The sequence below is a fragment of the Sinocyclocheilus rhinocerous genome, unplaced genomic scaffold (assembly GCF_001515625.1).
Source record: "Sinocyclocheilus rhinocerous isolate Xijiao unplaced genomic scaffold, SAMN03320098_v1.1 scaffold2621, whole genome shotgun sequence".
Lineage (NCBI taxonomy): Eukaryota > Metazoa > Chordata > Actinopteri > Cypriniformes > Cyprinidae > Sinocyclocheilus > Sinocyclocheilus rhinocerous.
In genome coordinates this window covers 87,453-104,242 of record NW_015661418.1, presented here as the reverse complement: position 1 = coordinate 104,242, position 16,790 = coordinate 87,453, and the positions used below count along the sequence as shown (strand labels likewise).

Here is a 16,790-nt window from a genome sequence, read left to right as displayed (position 1 = left end):
CACATTTGCTTTGAACTATTTTTATTGTAATATCAGTTTGATTATTTTGATGGTACCCTTTAGACAGCTGTTGATAAGTAACTCTGCAACTACATATCAACTAGTGGTCATTAGAGTATTAGTATATCTGCTACTTTAAATATATGCTAACACTTATTTTGATGGTCAACCAACAGATAAACTGACTCTTTGCAAGTACGTCAGCTTACTCTACCATACTAGATTATACCATTCTTGAGCATACTAATACTCTAATGAGAGTTAGTTGGCATGCATTTGCAAAGTTGCTTATAGTCGATTGATTAAGGGGACCATCAAAATAAAGTGTTCATTGTGTGTTATAAATAATACTCTTAAACGTATAACCACAAATACGTAAGTATTATGATGTATTATAACTGTTGTTATGATTATTCATGAGTTGATATAACATATAAGTTTTTTTATAATGCATTATGCATTCATTATAATGCCTTAAGAATACCCTTATAATGTATTATAAATACGGGCTTCACAGAAAGTGTTACCAGACATTTTAACCAAAGTATGTTATAGACTTTTCATTAAGATCCTAAAGAATCCTATGACCCCTTTAAAGGGCATATACATTTGTGTGTCATCAGCATAAAAATGGAAAGCAATTCCATATTTACGAAAAATTGACCCTAAAGGTAACATATATAACGAGAATAAAATAGGGACAAGAATAGACCCTTGAGGAACCCCGCATGTCAGTGGTACAGAGGATGAAAAAGTCTGACCAATGTTGACAAAAAAAACTCCTATTCGATAAGAATGATCCAAACCAATCGAGAGCAGAACCCTGAATGCCAACCACCTCCTCAATACGGGAGATAAGAATCCCATGGTCTATTGTGTCGAATGCTGCACAAGGTCTAAAAGCATAAGAACCACAGAGTGTCCTGAGTCCCTTGATAATAATATATCATTTAGTACTCTTAACAGTGCAGACTCGGTACTATGGTAGGCCTTAAAACCTGATTGAAAAACCTCATAAATAGCATTCTGATCCAAAAAGCTCTGCAATTGAGTTAGAACAATCTTCTCTAAGATCTTAGACAAAAAAGGAAGTTCTGAAATAAGTCTAAAATTGGTTTGGACTCTGCTATTCTCTTAAATTCAAAATGATTTTTGAACTATATAGTTATCGTTTTTGTACTTGGTTTGAACAGGCCTTGTGAGTGATAGTGACACATTCTGAAAGTTTGCTGTCATTATTTATGTTTTTCTATGACATTGTCATCAGACCATCATATGACTGCTGAACTCAAGTCCTTATTGATTATTCTCTTAAATGTTTTCTTCAGACCATCATATGAACGTTGACCACAGGTCATCATTGATTTATTCTCTCACATGATGCTGTCTTCAGACAACTTAGGGTCAACATTCATATGATGGTCTGATGATAACATCATGTAGAAGAATAAATCAACTATGACCCTAAGCTCCACCAACACCAATAACGCAGGAAAGTTTATGCTTTGTTAGCCAAGGCTAGATATTTTGCTAATTGAAAGTTTGATTAGTATTGGCTTGGTTGTTTGCTCATGTTTGCTAGCTAGCTAAGTTTTATTTATTTTTTTATTTAAGCACACTATAAAAAACAATATCTAAATATTACTTTCAGTTTTGGCTGGTTGCAGCTTGGCTAACTCACTGAAAAAAAAAATTTTTTTATTACTTAGTATTTTTTACCTGTTTTGCAAAATGACTTAAGATATTATGTATTTTTTATTGAAAACTGTATCAAAATTCTGTTAGTTTTGGGGCAAAAAAAATCTTGTTTTACCTTTGAATTACGATTATTATTAAGATTATACCACCTCCTGAAGTGGTTTGAGCGATCAGATTTAAGCGATTAGAGAGTTTTATTACATCTTGTAAAAAGTGGCGTAATAGGTCCCATTTAATATTGCAGTTATAATGGGTTATTCACATCACATCCTGAAAATCCAAACTGTTAACCATTTCAGATCTGTGACCAACAAACAAAATGCTGGTAGTCTTTTTTGAGTCATTGTTGTCCTCAGCTCATTCGCGTATATTTAATGAACAAAATAATTTTCAAATGTTTTGCTCCCTTCAAAAAAAGTAAAAAAAAAAAAATAGACAAGTATGATTTGTTCTCCAAAGCTACATGGCCTTGTGTGCAATACACATCTATTACACTATCCAACTTAATTTTTATGTAACAGCGGCATGACCATTGTAACTGGAATGTTCTTTGGATGTCATCCACTTCCAGTTATTTGTAGCTGTTTAAAACGGCTCGTTATACTACTTCATACTGGAAACTAGTATTTTTTATCATATTACTTATATTTATCATATTACTTAACATATCACAACCTAATGATTTTGAAATGATTTGTTTCAGTCTTTTGAGGGGAACTTCTCCAAACCAGAAATGCAGTAGCCTCGTTAGGAAAAAGGTAATTAGCAGCTAATGAATTTGAAGTCTCTCACATTCACAGAAAAGAGCTTCTGTGTTGCAAAAAAAGGTGGATAGCTATGTAATTTTGAGACGTTTTGAACTGAAAATTAAGTTAAAAACATACTTTTTGCATAATACATAATGCATGACTGTGGTGTTTCTCTGAATGGGACACGTCACAGCACAGCATGCTCCCAGCGTAAATGCTTTAATGCATTGATCCGGGGATAGAGCAGATATTACGTGGAGCGGGAGGGAACTTTTGGGAAATCATTCAAAGAAAGATGTTTGTAAATGCATCGCTTGTCTTGGAGAAACCGTTTGCATTGTGCCCCCCTGAAAACTTGCCCAGTTGTCCATATAGTTAATCAGCCTATGCACATTAGCCTCCTCTTTCCTACATTTTGAGCCTAACTTATGTTGCATATTTTGACAATCTCCCTTGACGTCATTATTTTTATTTGTATAGTTCAGTGGAGTATACAGACGTCAGATTCAGAGAAAAGATGAACAAAGAAAATGAGAATCTAAATGTGTAATTAACTAATTTGCCTCAATTCACCCTTCCCCCGGGAGTTTGATTGACAGGAGGTCTGACCAATCATAACGCAGAATCTGCCATTTTGTCGGTCAAACAAACCAGAAAGGAGAGTAGATTAACTTCAGTGGACTTGAACTTGAAAAGTGGTGTGTATTGTCTCTCTGTGGTTGAATTGAGATACAAAATACCTTCTGATGTTTATTCATGTTTATTTTGTGCTATAACTAGTAATAAAGGAACATGTGCTGCTTGATCTGAGACGCTACAGCGATACGTCACAACACATTAAAGAGCCACAAAACGGTAACTAAGCGGGCAGGTCTTTGCGAAGGGTCAATTACATATCTGAATAATGATAGCACTCAATTTAATTGTAGTTTAACTGTATATGGAAACAATACTGTTATATGTAGAGGTACAAACTCATTTTACAGTAAGTAAATTGCATTGTACGATTACATGCCTCTCAATGCATTTCACAAGATGCAACATCCACCTGAACAGCGCGCACTCATCTGCTGCTGTAAAGCCTTCATCTGTTCACGGTGCTGCTGCATCATCATAGCCATAGACTCCTCATGTCTCTTGTTGGAGTTCTCCAACAGCTCTGCAAACTCTCGAGCTCTATTACTCTCGGCTTCAGTGTTCTGTCTCTTGAACGCTTCCATCTCCTGGCTCATCCTGTCAGCCTTCTCCTGAAAGCCCTTCTCCAGCAGAGCGGCCTGCTCTCTCAGTTTGCTGTCCATGGCACGCTCGGCCTCCTCTCTCTGAAGCCTCATCTCCTCATCCATCTTCTCCTTCATCTGTCTCATCCTCTCTTCATTACTCTGTCTTTCTGCTTCCATCTTCTCTAGTAACTGTCGCTGCGCCTCCTCTTTAGCTTTGATTTCCTGCTCCAGGAGTATGGCTTTCTCTGTTTCCTCTGCTCATTGACAAAAAAGAAGAAGAAGAAAAGAGATGCTTTACAGATAGAGAAAAGACTCAAACCATGAGATTAACGGTCTATTTTATTGTAAGGCCGATATAAACTGCAAGGTAAAATATTTTTAATTATTCATTACACTTTTGTGAAAGACTTTGTTTTATTTATTGCTACTTGTTAGTGCTATTTATTGCATTTGAAGCTTATCAAGTACGTAAACCTTTGAGCACTTCTTTCACAAGTAAAGAATGGGGAACTCTTACCTTTAATCTTTTTTTCCTTCTCAGTCAGTTTTTTGTCGGCCTGCAGAATAGCTTTAGAATCCACAGTCTTCTGCTTCAGAAACACCTTTAAGACCGCTTCAGCCTGTTGACACACACAGACCTTAGAAGCTGTATCAGAACAAAATGTTTTAAAATGTCATTAAGTTGTGCGATATAGACAAGACCTTGACTTCTTTATTGGTCTGGCTGTTGTATTTCTTCACAATGTCCTCCAGATCCTTGCAGAAGAGATCATAGCCACCAGATTTAGCATAGACGCCCTGTTTGAGTTTTTCAGTCATTGTTGCTGAGAGGGATGACAGGAGATCCTCGCATCTTTTCTTTGAAGCTTGCTCATTTTGGCCCAGGTATCCATCAAAGAGTTCATTAACTTTTTCCTAAAAAACATACAGTGTTTCAGTTCTTTGGTGACTTAGGGGTTGTTTATTTGGAATAACACTGTCAGCACAGAATGGTATATATGAGAAGATGGAATCAGGGAGAATGTCCAGATCTCATTCACTACTCTGAAAGAACATCTCTCTATCAGTAAGCTCAAAGGACCTCCTCAGAGAGAGATCCAGCTAACCTCTAGAGATTTCAGGTGCTTCCCGTCAGTGTCCCTGAAAGATCGAGTCATGAAGGTTTGTGTTGCCATGCTGCTGAGACGTTGGTGTTCCGAGGACACAACCTTTAATTCCAGAGGGAAGGAGTTCTTCAGCTTCTCCATTCCACTCTGGTACACCTCAAGCCCCTCCTTCACCGCAGCTTGATTCTCAATCATTGCCATGGCGATCACAGCATTCTCCAGACACGGCACAGCCCCACTAGAGATGGTGTCTACGTATGTTTTTGCTAGATGACCCAAAACTTTTTAAAATGTAGGAAAGAAGTCAAACAAAATGACTGAGCAATATGATCCAATCTCTCCAGACGAGACACGTTCTCTGGGGCGGTTGGAAACGGGAACGTGAAGCACGTCCTGGAGGGGAAGAATTTTTGGATGCACTCCCTGGGAAGGTTGTACTCCATCACTTTTTTTGATGTTCCTAGAAGAGATGAACAACAAGCTGTAGCTTTTCTCAGTTCTAGAGTTTTGTAAAATCCTTGTGTCTGTCCTTTGAGCAGAGTGTAGATGATTCAGCTACTCTTCTGGACCACATTGTCACTGGAATTTTTCTTTGTTCTCCACTTTGAACCGTTTCCATCCACAGTGTATTATACATTTATGCTATTATCTAGGTATCCAGTCCTGCTCTTGGAGGGCCAGTGTCCTGCAGAGTTTAGCTCCAACCCCAATTAAACACATCTGCACCATCTAATCAAGGTCTTACTAAGCATACTAGAAACTTCCAGGCAGGTGTGCTGAGGCAAGTTGGAGCTAAACTGCAAGACAGTGGCCCCCCAGGAGTTTTCGGCACCCCTGATCTAGAGCAGTGGTTCCTAATTACAGTCCTTGCATACCACCGCTCTGCATATTTTGCATGTCCAGGGCTGCCAACTCTCACGCTGACACTTTTCTCACCCCTCACATCCAACTGTAATAATAGGATATTGGTGAAACAGATTTGGTAAAGGCTCCTGTGCGCATTTGCGTTTGCGCTCTGGAAATCGCCAAAAGATTCTATTTACAACGTGTTTTCGTAGAAAACCGTAAGAAAACCCAAAAGCAATTTGGCAAAAAAAAAAAAATTATAATAATACATTTTGGCACAAGTTGGCAGCCCTGCATGTCTCTCTTATTTAACACACCTAACTCAGATAACCAGCTCGTTGTAAGAGAGCTTCATGAATTAATTCTGTTCCGATTGACATGGTCCCTACCACAGTGTTGATTGCTCCCTACTCCCTGAGCATGGGAAATCCACTGAAGTTTACTTCACTTCAGAACAATCGTTCACGGATTTGCGCTATGCCGCAGCCTGCAGCATCTTCACACACTGATAAAACTTACTAGAGAAGTGACATAATATACACCTGTGTAAATAAATACAATTTAAATTCACATCTCGCACACATTAATGCCCTTTAAATGGAACATATACACTCCATTCCAACTGGAATCATGGTGAAATATCCTGGGATGTCCACTTTACAAAGCACTTACGGTCAAATAGAACAAATATCTGAAGTGTAAGAGATACATACAAAATGTGCAGAGCAGGAGGTCGCAAGGACTGGAATTGGGAACCACTGATCTAGAGTTGGAACAGGGAGAACACAATCTGCTGTGGATGAACAACACTGGTTCAGGGAGTAGATATGTTGACTTGGAGATAGGTTGACTAGGATTCCCAGCTTGAATCCCAGTTTCACCAAAACTAACCAATTGATGAAGTGTCTTTGGGCAAGACACTGAACATCACTTGCTCCTGATGGTTGGGTTATGGCACCTTGCATGGTAGCCTTCACCAATTTTAGGTAGATCTGACTTGTAAGTCTGGCTGATTCATTTATTTTAAATGTATTTCTGACAAAAATAAAAATAATGGCTAACAATGTTCTTTGTCTAAACAGTGATAAGATTGAAGATTATGCTTCTCAGCTTACCTCACCAGCTCCATAACACTGTACCTCTAACTATTGATGGCTCTGTACTAGAGTTTCAAATAAAACCAAATGATCTTGATCTTGGAAGGGTGATATTAAATTCTTTTTTTTTAATTTCACTGATTTGTGAAACATACAGTTAGGACTTCTTTTTTTTTTCTCCTTTAGACATATTGCAAAGTTGCATCCTATGCTATCATTTTCAGTAGTAGAAAAACTGATTTGTAACTGATATCTTTGTCTTTTTTTAAATAAGTCAATTTAAACAAACTGCAGTACACCCAAAACTTGGATCTTAAATAGAACCAGAATAAGTGAGGTAAGTGTAAGAAAGATCTGTTGATAAACCATTAAGTTTGGAAAAACTCATTACAAGACATTACAGTATCATAGATGTAGTACAAATGACTCACACACATCATTTCAAGTATTTGAAAATGATTTAATAATTTTGGGTGTGGAACAGCTTGAAAATTGCTCTTGTTCCATTCTTACATGGTGCTTCAGGATGTGGTGTTCATTTGTAAAAAAAAAAATAATAATAAATAAATAAAAAAATTCAAAAGTGCTCCTTAGTTTACAGTATTTGGTTACACTTTATTTTGATATTCCACTTTAGACATTCTATTAACTATAAGTAACTTTGTAACTACATGTCAACTAATTCTCATTAATTTGCATCTACATGTCTACTAACTCTCAGAGTAGACTGTTAGGGTAGGTTTAGGGTTAGTAGAATAAGTTGACAAAGAAAGTGTTAGAAGATATTAAGCAGACAGCTAACTAATACTCTACTAACTGCTAGTTGACATGTAGTTGCAAAGTTACTTACTGGTAATAGAATGTCTAAAGTGGACTATCGAAATAAAGTGTTACCAAATGTATAATATTGATTTAACAGCATCTAAAACATCATTTATGAATGAACAACTTTACAGATGTACACATTAACAAATCCTTATTTAATCTATGAATGGAAGTGCCTTATGGAATTTATTGGTTGATTCTGTTGTATTTATGATCAGTCAGATTATGTTTTCAATTGTATTTAACGCAGTTGAGTCAGTTATTGATTATATATTGAGTTTTTTTGTGATGGCCTTAATCAACCTCTACGATCTGAGCTTAGACGCGAGGGTCCGCGTTCGTCACTGAGTTGTTTTTTGGACTTTGCTTTGTTGACTGTTGGCTCTCTATTCACTGTGGGTGTCGCGGAGAAGGAACGCGATATCGCGATCGGGCCGGTAATGGCGGCCGCGAGATCTAGTCAGCCACAAACTCAGGGGCATTCGAGTTTACTGATCGCTACTCCAGTGATTCAACCCGCTCGTGAAATAGCGGCCACACCGGAGCACGCTCACATAATGGTGGCGACAGCAGAGCCCGTTCACAAAATGGCAGCCACAACAACGCTCCGTCATATCACAGCTGCCATCCATGAGTCAAGTCAAGTCACAGCTGATCTTCCAGAGTCACGTCACGTCTCAGCTGTTCATGCAGAGTCGCTTCATGTCTCAGCTATTCATCCAGAGTCAAGTCACGTCTCAGCTGTTCGTCCAGAGTCACGTCATGTCACAGCTGATCTTCCAGAGTCTCATCACGTCACAGCTGATCGTCCAGAGTCACGTCATGTCTCAGCTGTTCGTCTAGAGTCACGTCACGTCACAGCTGATCGTCCAGAGTCTCGTCACTTCCGAAACAGCGGCGCCTACTATGATGTTTCCAGAGGTGGCGGCTGATGCTACAGAACCTCCCAAGGTAGTGGAGTTCGCTGTTGTTTCCACAGAGGCGATGGCGCCCACTGCAGCTTCTCAAGAGGTGCTGCAAAACCTCCCGAGGCGGCGGAGCTCGCTTCAGCTCCTTGTACGGTGGTGGCGCCCAGCAATGCACTCTCAGCCTGTCATGTCGTGGTCGAAGGAACCGTTGATGAACGCTGTACCTGTCCTGTTAAAGAGAATATTAATGAACTCTCCCTATTTCCTGATGGTACTGCTGTAGAACCTCCAGAGGTGGCGGCATCCGCTGCAGAACCTCCAGAGGTGTCAGTAGTATCCAACTGTGAACTTCCTGTTTGTTCTGTCACGGCTATGGAGGCCATCTGTGAACTCTTTGCCTGTCCTGTATCGGCTATGGAGCTCCGTCTGTGAGCTCTTTGCCTGTCCCGTCACGGCAACAGAAGCCGCTTTTGAACTTTTGTCCTACTCTGAACTGGCTGAGGAGGCCATCTCTGAACCCTCGCCCTGTTCTGAACCAGCCATGGTGGCTGATTGTGAATTGTCTCTCCGTCTCGTCTCAACTAATGTCTCTGATTTCGAACTGTCTGTCTTGCCTGTCTCTGTCAAGGAATCTAAACCTGAGCTGTCTGTCTGTCTAAATGCTTCTGTTGAGTCTGAATTTGAACTATCTGTCGGTCCTGATTTAGTCATCGAGTCTGTTGTTGAACCATCCGTCTGTCCAGTTTCAGTCGCTGAAATGTCTACCAGTCCAGCTTCAGTTAATACAACAAATTTTGAGCTGTCAGTCTATCCCATATCAGCCCATGAATCTGTTTGTGAACTACCTGCCAGTCCAGTTTCCCTCAATGAGTCTGATTTTTAACTGTCTGTCTTGCCAGTTTCTGTCACTGAACTGTCTACTTCAGCCTCTGTCAGTGCCCTTGATTGTGAACTATCTGCCAGTCCTATTCCAGCCAATGCATTTAATTATAAACTGTCTGTCCGTCCAGTCACTGTTAATGGACCCGACTCTGAATTATCTGTCTGTCCAGTCTCTACTAATGAGCCTGAGTGTGAATTATCAGCCTGTTCAGTTTCAGTCAATGAGCCTGTTTATGAACTGTCTGTCCGTTCAGTTGTCACCAGGGAAACTATTAATGAACTTTTTGTGTTCTCTGCCTTGGCCTTTGAGGCCATAAATGCTCTGTCTGTCTCGTGTGTCTCAGTTTTCCCTAGATCCCAGTCTCTGCCATGGGTATCTACTCCAGCCTGGTGGTCTTCTGTCCCGCTCTGGTGGTCTTCTGCTCCATCGTGGCGGTCTTCTGCTCTGCCTGTTCAGTCTGCTCCGCCCTGGTGGGCTCCTGTTCTGTCTGCTCTGCCCTAGTGGGCTACTGTTCTGTCTGCTCTGCACTGGTGGGCTTCTACTCGGTCTCCTCCGCGCATGTAGGTCTTCTGCTCCGTCTGCTCCACCCTGGTGGGCTCCTGCTTTGATTTCTCCACCCTGGTGGGCTTCTGCTCCACCGTGGGGATCTCCGGACCTGTCTGCTCTGCTGTGGTGGTCCTCAGCTCCACCTGTTCTGCCGATTCCGCTCTGGCTCTATGTTCCGCCCTGGTCCTCTGTTCCACCAGCTCCACCTTGGCTCCCTGTTCCGACTTGGTGCTCTGCTCTGCCAGCTTTGCCTCAGTCCCCAGTCTCTCTATTTCCACATGGACTTGGCCCACCGTCCCTCCCCCTGTTCCGCCTCCGCTCCACTGCCCTCCTGGATTGTATTGAGTGGAAGCCGCTCCTTGGAGTATCAAAACATTTGCTTTATGAATACAGAAATGGCTGGCAGATACTTCTACACAACTCCTAATAATGCGCTGACTTGATAGTCTGTCACGAATCCGGTCCGTGGCCTTCCGGCCGATTGCCACCAGAGGTCGCTCTCCCATTACATTGACTCTCACACCACACAGACTGTTACACATTACCCTGGACTGCATTTCCCATCATCCATTGCACTGATTGCACACAGCTGTAACCAATCACACGCTCACCTGAAAGCGATTACACACACTATATAACACCCACTCCACTCAGATCCTGCTCAAGTCGCCGAGTATTGTTTAGCGTATATCACTCTTCTAACGATAGCTACATTACGGAGCCATTCCAATTTTCCGTTTCTAGTTCTAGTCTAAGTCTAGTCATTTCGTGTTGCCTTGTTGTCTGTTTCCTGATCTTCTGCCTGTGTATCTTGGATTAACCCTTTGGCTGCTGTTTCGGACTATGTTTGCACCTTGCCTGGACTATTGCTTGTGTTATTGGATAACCCCTCGTGTCAAGCCCTCTGGATATTGTTCGCCGATCGTAGACCCACGCTTGCCCTAGGAATACTCTTTGTCTTGCCTGAACTGTACCTGTTTGCCACTGTTTGACCCATGCCTGTTATGACCACGTCTCTGTTTAATAAAAGCCTGCAAATGGATCCGCACGTCTCTCGTCTCGTTGCCTCCATTACAGAATGATGGATCAGCAATCTCTGTTTAAATGCAGGCAGTATGAGGACACTGTGGTCTTCTGGTTCCAGGAAAGCTCTCTGGAAATGTAAATATACATAGAGAATCCTTCACCTAGATATCATACTATAGAGACTGTGTCTGTTTCCTGAACTAGCAAATACAAAAAATGCCCAAACCAGTTTAAGGGCAATAATTGAATTGATGTTCAACAAATAAAAAACATATATAAGACAGATAAACAAATGAAAAACCTTGTCTTAATGAATATTAGATCCCTTTCTACGAAAGTGCTTTTTGTAAATTATACAATCACGGATCATAACCTAGATATGCTCTGTTTGACAGAAACCTGTCTAAAACCAGGTGATTACATTACTTTAAATGATTTTACCCCTCAAGATTACTGTTATAAATATGAGCTGCGTCCAAATAGTAAAGGGGAAGGTGTTGCTACAATTTATGGCAATATTTTCCATATTTGTCAAAGGTCTGATTTCAAGTTCATTTCATTTGAAGCGATGGTGCTTCATATAATATCATCTAGTGTAATATAATATCCATGTAGATAATAAAAAAGATGCATTGGGATCAGCATTTATAGACATTCTAAACTCTATTGACAACACATGTGAGGACCTATCGTAATCATACTCTAGATTTAATACTGTCACATGGAATTGATATTAATGGCATTGAAATTCTGCAGCAGAGCATTGATATCTCAGATCATTATCTATTCTTGTGCATAATCCATATAGCTAAAACTCAACTCCTTGTTACAAATATGGTAGAACCATCACTTCTATGACAAAAGACTTTGTAAATAATATTCCTGATTTGTCTCCTCAGCATGAAACTATGAACTCTCTCTTTTCTAGCACTTTAGACATGGTTGCTTCGTTACGCTTAAAAAAAGATTAAGGAAAACAGTCCGACACATTGGTATAACAAGCACACTCATGCCCTAAAGAGAGCTGCCTGGAAAATGGTGAAAACAAGTAAACAAAACTAGAAGCATTTCATATTGCATGGAGGGAAAGTACTTCCTCCTACAGAAAAGCCTAGAAAACTGCTAGATCTGCTGACTTTTCGTCTCTTTTAGAAGAAAACAAACACAGCGACAGGCATTTATTCCATACAGTGGCTAAATTAACGAAAAATAAAGCATCAGCAGGCACAGACATTTCCCAATTGATGCTATCACTATCAAATAATGATACTATTGCATCAGATAATCCTCTATAGATCCAATGAGGAACAATTCCACTCATTCTCTGCTATAGAAGAGGAAGAATTGTATAAACTTGTTAAATCATCTAAACAACGACATGTATGTTATACCCAATATTATCTAATCTACTAAAAGAGGTGCTTTTAGAAGTCATAGATCCTCTTCTGAATATTATTAATTTGTCAATGTCATTAGGATATGTCCCAAAAATCTTCAAACTGGCTTTTATTAAGTCTTCTTTAGGGTAAAAAACTTCACCCTAAAGAATATTAGTTAATTACAGACTTATCTTGAATCTCCCATTTCTGTCAAATATACTAGAAAAGGTAGTGTCTTCACAACTATGTTCCTTCTTTGAGAAAAATGGTATCTATGAGGTTTTCCAGTCAGGATTTAGACCGTATCATGGTACTGAAACTGCTCTCATCAGAGTTGCAAATGACCTGCTCTTATCATTCGATCGTGGTTGTATCTCTCTATTAGTGCTACTGTATCTTAGCGCTGCGCTTGATACTATTGATCACAACACTCTTTTAAGTAGACTACAAAATTATGTTGGCATTAGTGGAATTGCATTGGCATGGAGCAAATCGTACTTATCTGACGTCATCCATTCGTAGCAGTGAATGAAGAGTTATCATATCGATCACAAGTACAGTATGGAGTACCACAAGGCTCAGTACTAGGACCACTGCTTTTCAAGTTTTATATGTTAACCTTGGGATATATCATCAGGAAACATCAAGAAATACCCTCCATTACCACAGACCCTTTGGCTCCTGGCCAAAAAAAGAGCTTACTTATTTCTGAAGTGTGTGCTTGCCCTGCTTTTTGAGCATTTCCTCCCTCTTTAAATAAATAAATAAATAATCACATGCCAGTGCCACCACACTATGGTAAGCAACTATCAGTCTATGATACAACTGAGCCTACAGGTATATATAGATCTTTGCAACATTGCTCAGTTAAAAGGATAAAGTCAAATTAGAAGGTTATTACTGATCTCAATTGCCCCATCAAACAAAGATGGTGAAAAAGTTAATGTGTCACAAAATAAATCACTCTCATTTGACTTATGGGCATGAGCTTGGGGTGGGGAATATAACCAAACTGCATATCTTCACTGTATGAATTAAACATTCATACATTGATACTTAATAAAGCTACTAAATTTAGTCAGTCAAGATCAGTGAGTGATTTTCTCTTTTTCTGTTGTTGTTTGATACACACACATTTTCTTTCCCAGCTGTTCACAACTTACTTAAGTTATAAGCCAAGATGTATGTATATGTCATTTTAACTGTGTATGTATTTGACTGTTGAAGCACTATAAGAAGTGAAAGAAAGGCGGCTTTCTATGTGTGGGCTTCAGGTGTGTGATAAAGTTTTTTTTCAAGGTTTATTGAGCTTAACTCTTTTTAACATCAAACACATCCCATGCTTTATTATCTTATTCATGCATGTTTCTTGTCTTGTCAATACAGTTAGGCAGTTCTGCGTTGTGTGGATATATAAAGTTGGCGTGGCCAGTGTGCCTGCAGGGAGAGAAGCAGAGCGCTGCACACACTCTGCCCTGGTGCTGCATGTCTACACAACTCAGGAAATACGGCTCTTATTAAACTGCTGTCATTCTTAAAGAATCGGTACTAGTAAAATGAGGAATCATACCAATTTTAAAAGCAGGGTATTGCGATACCTTTTTAGTACCAGTAAATCATGTAACACTACTCTATACATTACTCTATACCAGGGATCCTCAAATCTGGCCCACGAGATCCACTTTCCTGCAGAGTTTAGCTCTAACCCTAATCAAACAAACCTGAGCAAGCTAATCAGTGTCTTCAGGATCATTAGAAAATCACAGGTAGGTGAGTTTGATCAGGGTTGGAGCTAAACTCTGCAGTGCATTGGCCCTCCAGGGCAAGATTTGAGGAACCCTGCTCTATACTGTTGTATAGCATCAGACAGCACTTCAAATTAAACTTTGATTGGACTACCTTGGTACTGCTTGTTGCCACTTTTGGAATAAGTTATTGTGATTACACTTGCCTGTCTATCATGTTTTTTCTTTATATTGTGTATACTTGAATTGTTAGGTTTAGAGATAGAAGAGGGTTTAGCTGCCAAAATCTGCATAATGGAATATTGCGATTAAAATTAATTCAATCATATATCATCAGTTACGTTAACAACCCGTCAGAATGCGCCATCTAGAGTTTCATGACTGAACTATATATCTAACTTCTGCCAGTCATGTTTTTACATTGTAGTACATGTAACTATATAAATATTTTTTTGATATAAAGCATTCACAAAGCAAGCACATTTGCACGTTTTTCCTGTGTAAAATGGTGGTAAACATCTGAACAATCTCTTTCTTTTGCAAATAAACAAATTAATTAATTAATTAATAAATTAAAATCTAGATAAATGTTTAGAAGGATACTGCAGCTCCTCTACAGCCCTGTTGTCGATCGTCCCTCGACTGTTGTAGACCAGAGTGCTGCTCAGTAACACAGCCAGACAGAAGATGTTTGTGTCATGCTTCGAGTCCCCCTAAGATGCAGAACCACATTTGTGAAGTTAGAATAATAAACTGGAAATAGCCTTGAATTTGCATTCACATTCAACTCAATGAAAGGTACTCACACAGCTATAACATTTAGTGCTCCATTTAAGCAGGTCGAGATGTCCCCGCCTGGACTTTACAGCAAACTAGCAAGCTAGCACTAGACTGAATACATCTGTCCATTCTCAAAAGCCAACAACATGCTGAATGCACAACCAAAATAAAAAAATGCACTTGGAAAATAAGTTCGGACACTCATTTGCATACCAAGCTGGTTGACAGCTGTTATTGCACAGTCACCATTTTAAATTGACTATCTGTAATACTATGTAATAGAGATGTAATGATATCAAAATCTCACGATACGATAATATCACGATATTAAGTTCACGGTACAATGTTTATTGCGATATTTATATATATATTAAAAAAAAAGACAAATGAAGACGCCATAAGTGTTTATTAAACAGTGATTGAACATTACAATGATGAACAAATTAACCACATCATATCCTGTCCTCTTTGTTTATCCTCTAATCATAACTGTTGCTTAGAGGTATGAGGTATGGTATGAGGTAACAGGTAACATCATTATTTTTCTAACATTCTCTATGCTACTACCTAACTACCTCGTAGATTAGGTATCAACTTTTAAGTGCAAAAAAAACCCAGTCAATTTTCCAGTATCTCAGACAATCGGGTTTTGAGGATTGTAAGTCACTCCCTCAATTGACCTATTTTAAGGCCTCTTTTCTTTTGCCTCCAATCACACGCTGTTGCTTTGTTGTGCTATGAAAGCAACAATTGTGAATGAAGGGTCAAGACAAGAGGGTGGGCTTTGAGATGGGTCAATTCTTGAAAACAAAAACAACCCAGTAAAAATAAAAATAGCAGCCTACTTATTGCAGCTGGACCTAGAGCTGAATAAGTATGTCAGCTCACTCACTGATTCACTCACACATTCACTCATTTACTCACGGACTCGCTCACTCACTCAGAGACAGTTTTTATTTAGGAAAATGAGCATATCAACATTTTCGGGTAGAAGCTGGGATCTCTGGGCATTTACAATGTCCCCTGCTGTCGAAAAAAAACTCTCACTTGGGACTGAGGTTGCTGGGACAGAGAGATATAACTTGGCCAAGGTTGACAGCAGTGGGTAACTATGTGAGTTGCTTCTTCACCACTCGAGAGGACCAGCGGAGAGTGAGATAAAGGTCTCTTTGCGGTACGAGTCAATGTCTGCTTCGATCTCAGCCATTGGCTGTCTTCTGCTGTCCACCTGAATAAAGGAACCCCCAAGGAGATCTTCAAGAGCAGTCTTTTTGGATGGAGAAGAGACACCCCCCACAGCTGCATGTTCTCGTTGTGGCAGGTCAATTTCAGACTCCAGCTGTCCAACTACATGCTACCCGGTGCTGCTTCTTCCACTGTGTCTAGTGTCTATTTCACGAGCGTTGCGCCTGACTTCAACACTCAGAAGGGCTGCAGCGACTGCCTGTTCTTGCTCCAGGTAGCGCTCAATCATGTCAAGTGAGCTGTTCCATCGTGTTACCACATCCATTATCAGTTTATGTACTGGCAAGTTTAACATATGCTGCTTGGAGGTCAGCATAGCTGTGGCAGTTGAACTGCGGTGAAAAAACGCTGCTACACGTCTCACTCTTCCAAGCAGATGACTCACACGGTTTACCTTCAAACCTGCCTGGGACGCAAGGTTTAAGCTGTGAGCGAAACACTTTATGTGTGGGGACAGACCAGCCTTTTTCACCGCTACACCCATGTTTCTTGCATTGTCACTAACAACAGCGGTGCCCGGGTGATTGTTGTTATTCGTCATGTCTAGCTCCCACTCTGAAACAGCGGATTTTAACACCTCGCCTATGTTGTGTCCAGTGTGTGACTCAAAGAGAGCCTGTGTCTGTAGGACAAAACTTTGTATCTCCCATTTACTTGTCATAACATGCTGAGATAATAACATAACTCTGAGCAGGGTTCGTACGGTCATGAAAAACCTGGAAAAGTCATGGAATTTT

At 40.0% G+C, this 16,790-nt stretch overlaps 1 protein-coding gene across 1 annotated transcript in view; it reads right to left on the bottom strand.

Moving 5' to 3' along the window:
* Window positions 1-3,200: 3,200 nt before the first annotated feature.
* LOC107726345 (guanylate-binding protein 1-like) overlaps window positions 3,201-16,790 on the bottom strand; it is a 16,594-nt gene continuing 3,004 nt past the window's right edge. Inside the window, exons 4-11 of the mRNA XM_016535888.1 lie at window positions 14,632-14,741; window positions 14,183-14,202; window positions 9,859-10,236; window positions 5,108-5,254; window positions 4,774-5,054; window positions 4,370-4,582; window positions 4,185-4,287; window positions 3,201-3,921 (exon numbers count right to left, since the gene is read on the bottom strand). Coding sequence (XP_016391374.1) covers window positions 3,476-3,921; window positions 4,185-4,287; window positions 4,370-4,582; window positions 4,774-5,054; window positions 5,108-5,254; window positions 9,859-10,236; window positions 14,183-14,202; window positions 14,632-14,741 — 1,698 coding nt within the window. The 3' untranslated portion in view covers window positions 3,201-3,475. The remainder of the gene's footprint in view (window positions 3,922-4,184; window positions 4,288-4,369; window positions 4,583-4,773; window positions 5,055-5,107; window positions 5,255-9,858; window positions 10,237-14,182; window positions 14,203-14,631; window positions 14,742-16,790) is intronic.